Source organism: Oncorhynchus mykiss, chromosome 19 (assembly GCF_013265735.2).
Source record: "Oncorhynchus mykiss isolate Arlee chromosome 19, USDA_OmykA_1.1, whole genome shotgun sequence".
Lineage (NCBI taxonomy): Eukaryota > Metazoa > Chordata > Actinopteri > Salmoniformes > Salmonidae > Oncorhynchus > Oncorhynchus mykiss.
In genome coordinates this window covers 62,687,219-62,699,374 of record NC_048583.1, presented here as the reverse complement: position 1 = coordinate 62,699,374, position 12,156 = coordinate 62,687,219, and the positions used below count along the sequence as shown (strand labels likewise).

General features: G+C 44.1%; 1 protein-coding gene across 5 annotated transcripts in view; it reads right to left on the bottom strand.

Moving 5' to 3' along the window:
- The window catches only part of LOC110512290 (alpha-actinin-1-like), a 116,224-nt gene that overhangs the window by 72,582 nt on the left and 31,486 nt on the right, over positions 1-12,156 (bottom strand). For 3 of the 5 annotated variants that reach the window (XM_036955342.1, XM_036955344.1, XM_036955343.1), the window contains exons 2-3: positions 10,506-10,620; positions 3,155-3,274 (exon numbers count right to left, since the gene is read on the bottom strand). In XM_036955342.1, the coding sequence (XP_036811237.1) occupies positions 3,155-3,274; positions 10,506-10,620 (235 nt within the window). Of the gene's footprint in view, positions 1-2,467; positions 2,529-2,926; positions 2,992-3,154; positions 3,275-10,505; positions 10,621-12,156 lie in introns of those variants that run through there. The other 2 variants (XM_036955345.1, XM_036955346.1) reach the window with 2 other exon arrangements.

Here is a 12,156-nt window from a genome sequence, read left to right as displayed (position 1 = left end):
TGCTCACGTTGAGGGAGAGTTTGTTGTCCTGGCAGGTCTCTGACCTCATCCCTGTAGGCTGTTCTCATCATTGTCGGTGATCAGACCTATCACCTCTGTGTTGTCGGCAAACTTAATGGATGGTGCTGTAGTCGTGGGTGAAGGAATGGACTAAGCGTAAAACCCCTGAGGGGCCCCATGTTGAGAATCTGTGTGGTGTGTTGCTACCTAACCACCTGGAGGGGGCCGTCAGGAAGTCCTGGATCAAGTTGCAGAGCCGCTTAGGATCCTTTAGTCTCAGGATCCTAAGCTTAGTGATGAGCGTTTATGGCACTATGGTGTTGAACGCTGAGCTGTAGTCAAAGAACAGCAGTCTCACGTAGGTGTTCCTTTTGTCCAGGTGGGAAAGGGCAGTGTGGAGTGCAATGGAGATTGCGTCATCTGTGGGTCTGTTGGGTCGGTATCAGATTGGAGTGGGTGTAGGGTTTCTGGGATAATGGTGTTGATGTGAGTCATGACCAGCCTTTCAAAGCACTTCATGGCTACAGACGTGAGTGCTGTGGGGCGGTAGTCATTTAGGCTAGTTACCTTGGCGTTCTTGGGCACAGGCACTATGGTGGTCTGCTTGAAACATGTAGGTATTACAGACTCGGTCAGGGAGAGGTTGAAAATGAAAGTGTAGACAGTTGCCAGTTGGTCAGCGCATGCTTGGAGTACGCTTTCGGGTAATCCGTCTGGCCCTGCGGCCTTGTGAATGTTGACCTGTTTAAAGGCCTCACGTCGGCTACGGAGAACGTGATCACACAGTCATCCGGAACAGCTGGTGTTCTCATTCATGGTTCAGCGTTGCTTGCTGTGAAGTGAGCATAGAAGGTATTTAGCTTGTCTGGTAGGCTCGTGTCACTGGGCAGCTCACGGCTGGGTTTCCTTTTGTAATCTGTAATAGTTTGCAAGCCCTGCCACATCCGAAGAACGTCAGAGCAGGTGTAGTAGGAATCAATCTTAGTCCTGTGTTGACGCTTTGCCTGTTTGATGGTTCATCTGAGGGCATATTGAGATTTCTTATAAGCTCCCAGATTAGTGTCCCGTTCCTTGAGAGCGGCAGCTCTAACCTTTAGCTCAGTGTGGATGTTGCCTGTAATCCATGGCTTCTAGTTGGGATATGTATGAACGGTCACTGTGGGGTTACTGAGGTGGTAAACTCCTCAATGCCATCGGATGAATCCCGGAACATATTCCAGTCTGTGCTAGCAAATCAGTCCTGTAGCTTAGCATCCACGTCATCAGACCACTTCTGTATTGAGCAAGACACTGGTGCTTCCTGCTTGAGGTTTTGCTTGTAAACAGGAATTAGGAGGATAGAATTATGGTTAGATTTGCCAAATGGAGGGTGAGTGAGAGCTTTGTATGCATCACTGTGTGTGGAGTAAAGGTGGTGTAGAGTTTTTTTTTCCTGAGGTAGCACATGTGACATACTGGTAGAAATGAGGTAAAACAGATTTAAGTTTTCCTGCTTTAAAGTCCCCGGCTACTTGTTTGTTCATGGCCTTATACAGCTCGTTGAGGGTGGTCCTAGTGCCAGCATCATTTTGTGGTGGTAAATAGATGGCTACGAAAAATACAGATGAAAACTCTTGGTAAATAGTGTGGTCTACAGCTTATCATGAGGTACTCTACCTCAGCCGAGAAAAACCTCGAGACATCTTTAATATCAGACGTTGCGCACCAGCTGTTGTTGACAAATAGACACACACCACCACCCCTCGTCTTACTGGAGGTTGCTGTTCTGTCATGCCGATGCAAGGAAAACCCAGCCAACTGTCCTCGTTCAGCCTCGACTCGGTGAAACATAAGATATTACAGTTTTTAATGTCCCGTTGGAAGGATAGTCTCGAACGAAGCTCATCCAGTTTATTCTCCAGTGATTGCACATTCACCAGTAGGACGGATGGTAAAGGTAAAGGTATCGGGCGTCTCCTCTTCAAGACAGGGATTTGGGCCTGGTCCGGTAGGAGCCGTTAATCTTTCGACCTCCAATTCGTTAAAGAAAAAAAACTTTGTCCAGTCCGAGATGAGTAACCGCTGTTCTGATGTCCAGAAGCTCGGTCAGAAGAGACGGTGGCGGAAACATTATGTGCAAAAATGGTTACAAACACAGCAAAAAAAAACATACAGAACAGCACGATTGGTTAGGAGCCCGTTAAAATGGCAGCAATCCCCTCCGGCGCCATCTTATCCATATTAGCCATCCGTCTTAGCTCCTCCTCCACATTTACTAGATTGTTTGAACAGTGCCTCTTTCTCGTGAAAACCAGTATGTAGGGGGGAATCTAATTTCAGGGATTTCTTTCATTGTTACATTAGGTTACTGTGTATATAGACAGTCCAGTATCATGTGACCGGGTTCTTCACTCTATCTAAATTAATGCAGAAGTGTGTCAGTCACGTTGTCCATTTATTTATTTACAGACTAAGGTTTTCAACCCACCCTCAGCTCCAATGGAAACCAGCTTGACTCCTTTACTGGTGATGTAGTGGACTACAGTCTAGTTTACTACAGTCTAGTTTACTACAGTCTAGTTTTCTACAGTCTAGTTTTCTACAGTCTAGTTTTCTACAGTCTAGTTTTCTACAGTCTAGTTTTCTACAGTCTAGTTTACTACAGTCTAGTTTTCTACAGTCTAGTTTTCTACAGTCTAGTTTTCTACAGTCTAGTTTACTACAGTCTAGTTTTCTACAGTCTAGTTTACTACAGTCTAGTTTACTACAGTCTAGTTTACTACAGTCTAGTGTACTACAGTCTAGTGTACTACAGTCTAGTTTACTACAGTCTAGTTTACTACAGTCTAGTGTACTACAGTCTAGTTTACTACAGTCTAGTGTACTACAGTCTAGTTTACTACAGTCTAGTTTACTACAGTAGTGACCAGGGTATTGTTGAACTCACCCTCAGCTCCGATGGACACCAGCTTGACTCCTTTACTGGTGATGTAGTGGACTACAGTCTAGTTTACTACAGTCTAGTTTACTACAGTAGTGACCAGGGTATTGTTGAACCCACCCTCAGCTCCGATGGACACCAGCTTGACTCCTTTACTGGTGATGTAGTGTACTACAGTCTAGTGTACTACAGTCTAGTTTACTACAGTAGTGACCAGGGTATTGTTGAACCCACCCTCAGCTCCGATGGACACCAGCTTGACTCCTTTACTGGTGATGTAGTGGAGAGCTTTGTTGACGTTGGAGATCTTGTGAACTCTCATCTTCCCTCTCTCTGGTTTGGCCAAGCGCTCTCCTGGACAGGAAACAGACAGAAGGGGTCAAGGGGTTAAGGGTCAGACTTATGGCACTGTGGAGTGAGACGTTAAACAACGCCTGTATCATTTACCTTTATATAAAATATCTACAGGTGCAGTCTCATAATTTGATCATCCTGTTGTTGCAAGATGATCACAGCAGGAAATGCTAACCTGTAGTGTATTCAATATTTAAAGGCCCACTGTAGTTAAAAATATGATGCTTCCACACTGAGATGTCAAAATAACACTCTGAAATTGTGAAAAAGACATATCCTGAGGCAGGGAGGAAAGAGACATATCCTGAGGCAGTGAGGAAAGAGACATATCCTGAGGCAGTGAGGAAAGAGACATCCTGAGGCAGTGAGGAAAGAGACATATCCTGAGGCAGTGAGGAAAGAGACATCCTGAGGCAGTGAGGAAAGAGACATCCTGAGGCAGTGAGGAAAGAGACATATCCTGAGGCAGTGAGGAAAGAGACATCCTGAGGCAGTGAGGAAAGAGACATCCTGAGGCAGTAGGGAAAGAGACATATCCTGAGGCAGTGAGGAAAGAGACATATCCTGAGGCAGTGAGGAAAGAGACATCCTGAGGCAGTGAGGAAAGGGACATATCCTGAGGCAGTGAGGAAAGGGACATATCCTGAGGCAGTGAGGAAAGAGACATCCTGAGGCAGTGAGGAAAGAGACATCCTGAGGCAGTGAGGAAAGAGACATCCTGAGGCAGTGAGGAAAGAGACATTTCCTGAGGCAGTGAGGAAAGAGACATCCTGAGGCAGTGAGGAAAGAGACATTTCCTGAGGCAGTGGGGAAAGAGACATCCTGAGGCAGTGGGGAAAGAGACATATCATGAGGCAGTGGGGAAAGAGACATATCCTGAGGCAGTGAGGAAAGAGACATCCTGAGGCAGTGAGGAAAGAGACATATCCTGAGGCAGTGAGGAAAGAGACATCCTGAGGCAGTGAGGAAAGAGACATCCTGAGGCAGTGGGGAAAGAGACATATCCTGAGGCAGTGAGGAAAGAGACATATCCTGAGGCAGTGAGGAAAGAGACATCCTGAGGCAGTGAGGAAAGAGACATATCCTGAGGCAGTGAGGAAAGGGACATATCCTGAGGCAGTGAGGAAAGGGACATATCCTGAGGCAGTGAGGAAAGAGACATCCTGAGGCAGTGAGGAAAGAGACATCCTGAGGCAGTGGGGAAAGAGACATATCCTGAGGCAGTGGGGAAAGAGACATATCCTGAGGCAGTGGGGAAAGAGACATCCTGAGGCAGTGGGGAAAGAGACATATCCTGAGACAGTGAGGAAAGAGACATATCCTGAGGCAGTGATGAAAGGACCATTTCCTGAGGCAGTGAGGTAAGAGACATCCTGAGGCAGTGGGGAAAGAGACATCCTGAGGCAGTGGGGAAAGAGACATATCCTGAGGCAGTGATGAAAGGACCATTTCCTGAGGCAGTGAGGAAAGAGACATCCTGAGGCAGTGAGGAAAGAGGCATCCTGAGGCAGTGGGGAAAGAGACATATCCTGTTGTTATGCTCCTGTTGCTATGTTCCTGTTGTTATGTTCCTGTTGCTATGTTCCTGTTGCTCTGTTCCTGTTGCTATGTTCCTGTTGCTATGTTCCTGTTGCTATGTTCCTGTTGCTATGTTCCTGTTGCTATGTTCCTGTTGTTATGTTCCTGTTGCTATGTTCCTGTTGTTATGTTCTTGTTGCTATGTTCCTGTTGCTATGATCCTGTTGTTATGTTCCTGTTGTTATGTTCCTGTTGCTATGTTCCTGTTGTTATGTTCCTGTTGTTATGTTCCTGTTGCTATGTTCCTGTTGCTATGTTCCTGTTGCTATGTTCCTGTTGATATGTTCCTGTTACTATGTTCCTGTTACTATGTTCCTGCTGTTATGTTCCTGTTGTTATGTTCCTGCTAATATGTTCCTGTTGATATGTTCCTGTTGCTCTGTTCCTGTTGCTCTGTTCCTGTTACTATGTTCCTGTTACTATGTTCCTGTTACTATGTTCATGTTGCTATGTTCATGTTGTTATGTTCATGTTGTTATGTTCCTGTTGCTATGTTCCTGTTGTTATGTTCCTGTTGCTCTGTTCCTGTTGCTATGTTCATGTTGTTATGTTCATGTTGTTATGTTCCTGTTGCTATGTTCCTGTTGTTATGTTCCTGTTACTATGTTCCTGTTGCTATGTTCTTGTTGCTATGTTCTTGTTACTATGTTCCTGTTGCTATGTTCCTGTTGCTATGTTCCTGTTGCTATGTTCCTGTTGGTATGCTGTTAGTAGGCTACAGTGTTAGTAGATCACATACACACATCCTGGCATCAATGAAAAGTCTGACAAAAGTTTGAATTCGGGAAAAGTTCTAGGAAGTCATTGTCATTGAAATACATGGACTGGGCTCTGCTGTGAATATCTCTGTTCTCTGCCGTTAGAGATACATCATATGGGCACCATTGGATACATTATGTGGGCACCATTAGAGATACATCATGTGGGCACCATTAGAGATACATCATGTGGGCACCATTAGAGATACATCATCATGTAGACACCATTAGAGATACATCATGTGGGCACCATTAGATACATCATGTGGGCACCATTAGATACATAATGTGGGCACCATTAGAGATACATCATGTGGGCACCATTGGATACATCATGTGAGCACCATTAGATACATCATGTGGGCACCATTAGATACATCATGTGGGCACCATTAGATACATCATGTGGGCACCATTAGATACATCATGTAGACACCATTAGATACATCATGTAGACACCATTAGATACATCATGTGGGCACCATTAGATACATCATGTAGACACCATTAGATACATCATGTGGGCACCATTAGATATACATCATGTGGGCACCATTAGATACATCATGTGGACACCATTAGATACATAATGTGGGCACCATTAGAGATACATCATGTGGGCACCATTAGATACATCATGTGGGCACCATTAGATACATCACGTGGGCACCATTAGATATATCATGTGGGCACCATTAGATACATCATGTAGACACCATTAGATACATCATGTGGGCACCATTAGAGATACATCATGTGGGCACCATTAGATACATCATGTGGGCACCATTAGATACATCATGTGGGCACCATTAGATACATCATGTAGACACCATCAGATACATCATGTGGACACCATTAGAGATACATCATGTGGACACCATTAGAGATACATCATGTGGGCACCATTAGAGATACATTGTGAGCACCATTAGAGACATAATGTGGGCACCATTAGATACATAATGTGGGCACCATTAGATACATCATGTGGGCACCATTAGAGATACATCATGTGGGCACCATTAGATATACATCATGTGGGCACCATTAAATACATCATGTGGGCACCATTAGATACATCATGTGGGCACCATTAGAGATACATCGTGTGGGCACCATTAGAGATACATCATGTGGTCACCATTAGATACATAATGTGGGCACCATTAGATACATCATGTGGGCACCATTAGATATACATCATGTGGGCACCATTAGATATACATCATGTGGACACCATTAGATACATAATGTGGGCACCATTAGAGATACATCATGTGGGCACCATTAGATATACATCATGTGGGCACCATTAGATACATCATGTGGACACCATTAGATACATCGTGTGGGCACCATTAGATACATCATGTGGACACCATTAGATACATCATGTGGGCACCATTAGAGATACATCATGTGGGCACCATTAGATACATCATGTGGACACCATTAGATATACATCATGTGGGCACCATTAGATACATCATGTGGACACCATTAGATATACATAATGTGGGCACCATTAGATATACATCATGTGGACACCATTAGATACATCATGTGGACACCATTAGATATACATAATGTGGGCACCATTAGATATACATCATGTGGACACCATTAGATACATCATGTGGGCACCATTAGATACATCATGTGGACACCATTAGATACATCATGTGGGCACCATTAGATACATCATGTGGGCACCATTAGATATACATCATGTGGACACCATTAGATACATCATGTGGGCACCATTAGATACATCATGTGGACACCATTAGATACATCATGTGGACACCATTAGATACATCATGTGGACACCATTAGATACATCATGTGGACACCATTAGATACATAATGTGGGCACCATTAGATACATCATGTGGACACCATTAGATACATCATGTGGGCACCATTAGATACATCATGTGGGCACCATTAGATACATCATGTGGGCACCATTAGATACATCATGTGGGCACCATTAGATACATCATGTGGGCACCATTAGATACATCATGTGGGCACCATTAGATATACATCATGTGGACACCATTAGATACATCATGTGGGCACCATTAGATACATCATGTGGACACCATTAGATACATCATGTGGACACCATTAGATATACATAATGTGGGCACCATTAGATATACATAATGTGGGCACCATTAGATACATCATGTGGGCACCATTAGATATATCATGTGGACACCATTAGATACATCATGTGGACACCATTAGAGATACATCATGTGGGCACCATTAGATACATCATGTGGACACCATTAGATATACATAATGTGGGCACCATTAGATACATCATGTGGACACCATTAGATATACATAATGTGGGCACCATTAGATACATCATGTGGACACCATTAGAGATACATCATGTGGGCACCATTAGATACATCATGTGGGCACCATTAGAGATACATCATGTGGGCACCATTAGATATACATCATGTGGGCACCATTAGATACATCATGTGGACACCATTAGATACATAATGTGGGCACCATTAGAGATACATCATGTGGGCACCATTAGATACATCATGTGGGCACCATTAGATACATCACGTGGGCACCATTAGATATATCATGTGGGCACCATTAGATACATCATGTAGACACCATTAGATACATCATGTGGGCACCATTAGAGATACATCATGTGGGCACCATTAGATATATCATGTGTGCACCATTAGATACATCATGTGGGCACCATTAGATACATCATGTAGACACCATCAGATACATCATGTGGACACCATTAGAGATACATCATGTGGACACCATTAGAGATACATCATGTGGGCACCATTAGAGATACATTGTGAGCACCATTAGAGACATAATGTGGGCACCATTAGATACATAATGTGGGCACCATTAGATACATCATGTGGGCACCATTAGAGATACATCATGTGGGCACCATTAGATATACATCATGTGGGCACCATTGGATACATCATGTGTGCACCATTAGATACATCATGTGGGCACCATTAGAGATACATCGTGTGGGCACCATTAGAGATACATCATGTGGTCACCATTAGATACATAATGTGGGCACCATTAGATACATCATGTGGGCACCATTAGATATACATCATGTGGGCACCATTAGATATACATCATGTGGACACCATTAGATACATAATGTGGGCACCATTAGAGATACATCATGTGGGCACCATTAGATATACATCATGTGGGCACCATTAGATACATCATGTGGACACCATTAGATACATCGTGTGGGCACCATTAGATACATCATGTGGACACCATTAGATACATCATGTGGGCACCATTAGAGATACATCATGTGGGCACCATTAGATACATCATGTGGACACCATTAGATATACATCATGTGGGCACCATTAGATACATCATGTGGACACCATTAGATATACATAATGTGGGCACCATTAGATATACATCATGTGGACACCATTAGATACATCATGTGGACACCATTAGATATACATAATGTGGGCACCATTAGATATACATCATGTGGACACCATTAGATACATCATGTGGGCACCATTAGATACATCATGTGGACACCATTAGATACATCATGTGGGCACCATTAGATACATCATGTGGGCACCATTAGATATACATCATGTGGACACCATTAGATACATCATGTGGGCACCATTAGATACATCATGTGGACACCATTAGATACATCATGTGGACACCATTAGATACATCATGTGGATACCATTAGATACATAATGTGGGCACCATTAGATACATCATGTGGACACCATTAGATACATCATGTGGGCACCATTAGATACATCATGTGGGCACCATTAGATACATCATGTGGGCACCATTAGATACATCATGTGGGCACCATTAGACACATCATGTGGGCACCATTAGATACATCATGTGGGCACCATTAGATACATCATGTGGGCACCATTAGATATACATCATGTGGACACCATTAGATACATCATGTGGGCACCATTAGATACATCATGTGGACACCATTAGATACATCATGTGGACACCATTAGATATACATAATGTGGGCACCATTAGATATACATAATGTGGGCACCATTAGATACATCATGTGGGCACCATTAGATATATCATGTGGACACCATTAGATACATCATGTGGACACCATTAGAGATACATCATGTGGGCACCATTAGATACATCATGTGGACACCATTAGATATACATAATGTGGGCACCATTAGATACATCATGTGGACACCATTAGATATACATAATGTGGGCACCATTAGATACATCATGTGGACACCATTAGAGATACATCATGTGGGCACCATTAGATACATCATGTGGGCACCATTAGATACATCATGTGGACACCATTAGAGATACATCATGTGGACACCATTAGATATACATCATGTGGACACCATTAGAGATACATCATGTGGACACCATTAGATATACATCATGTGGACACCATTAGATATACATCATGTGGACACCATTAGAGATACATCATGTGGGCACCATTAGATATACATAATGTGGGCACCATTAGATATACATCATGTGGGCACCATTAGATATACATCATGTGGGCACCATTAGATATACATAATGTGGGCACCATTAGATACATCATGTGGGCACCATTAGATATACATCATGTGGACACCATTAGATATACATCATGTGGACACCATTAGAGATACATCATGTGGGCACCATTAGATATACATAATGTGGGCACCATTAGATACATCATGTGGGCACCATTAGATACATCATGTGGGCACCATTAGAGATACATCATGTGGGCACCACTAGATATATAATGTGGGCACCAGGCCTCTCCTCCTCACCTGAGATGACCTCCAACAGCAGCATGAGTTTCAGTCCGTCTCTGAAGTCCTCCTCGATGTTCTCGATCTGCGTTCCTGCTTTCCTCAGGTGGGAGTTACACCAGGCCGTGAACGTCTGGGGAGGAGACATGAGTTAGTTACCATGGTGTTAGTTACCATGGTGTTAGTTAACGTCTGGGGAGGAGAGGAGACATGCGTTAGTTACCATGGTGTTGGTTACCATGGTGTTAGTTACAATGGTGTTAGTTAACGTCTGGGGAGGAGAGGAGACATGAGTTAGTTACCATGGTGTTAGTTAACTAACGCTAACCCAGATGGGATGGTGGGAGTCTGTGAGCGTCTGGGGAGGAGAGGAGAAATGAGTAACCCTAACCCAGATGGGATGGTGGGAGTCTGTGAGCGTCTGGGGAGGAGAGGAGACATGAGTAACCCTAACCCAGATGGGATGGTGGGAGTCTGTGAGCGTCTGGGGAGGAGAGGAGACATGAGTAACCCTAACCCAGATGGGATGGTGGGAGTCTGTGAGCGTCTGGGGAGGAGAGGAGACATGAGTAACCCTAACCCAGATGGGATGGTGGGAGTCTGTGAGCATCTGGGGAGGAGAGGAGACATGAGTAACCCTAACGCAGATGGGATGGTGGGAGTCTGTGAGCGTCTGGGGAGGAGAGGAGAAATGAGTAGAACAGACCAGAGTAGAGCAGAGCAGAACAGAGTAGAGTAGAACAGAGTAGAGTAGAACAGAGTAGAGTAGAACAGAACAGAGTAGAGCAGAGTAGAACAGAGTAGAGTAGAGTAGAGTAGAACAGAGTAGAGTCGAACAGAGTAGAGTAGAGTAGAGTAGAACAGAGTAGAGCAGAGTAGAGTAGAGTAGAGTAGAGCAGAGTAGAGTAGAACAGAGTAGAGTAGAGTAGAACAGAGTAGAGTAGAGTAGAACAGAGTAGAGTAGAGTAGAACAGAGTAGAGTAGAGTAGAGTAGAGTAGAGTAGAGTAGTGTAGAACAGAGTAGAGTAGAGTAGAGTAGAACAGACCAGAGTAGAGCAGAGCAGAGTAGAGTAGAGCAGAACAGAATAGAGTAGAGTAGAGTAGAACAGACCAGAGTAGAGCAGAGCAGAGTAGAGTAGAGCAGAACAGAATAGAGCAGAGTAGAGTAGAGCAGACCAGAGTAGAGCAGAGCAGAGTAGAGTAGAGCAGAACAGAATAGAGCAGAGTAGAGTAGAGCAGAACAGAATAGAGTAGAGTAGAGTAGAGCAGAACAGAGTAGAGTAGAACAGAGTAGAGTAGAGTAGAGTAGAGTAGAGTAGAGTAGAACAGAGTAGAGTAGAGTAGAGTAGAGTAGAGTAGAGTAGAGTAGAGTAGAATAGTGAGCCTGTCTGTGTTGTAGCTGAGCAGCAGCAGCTCCAGGAACGTCCCAGGCATGGCTGGCCTGTTAGTAAGATAACTAACTACCTGTTGATGGGAAACATCTGGGCTGGGCCCTCCCTCCCTCCTTTCCTTCCTTCATCTGCCCTTGCATCCCACGTTCCCTCCCTCCCTCCCTCCTTCCCTTGCCCTCTCTCTCTGCCTCCCTCCCTGCCTACAACAGCCATCAGCTCAACACACGAACGACCAAACGGGAGCTGGCATGACTACTAGCCCCGCCATAACACTATGC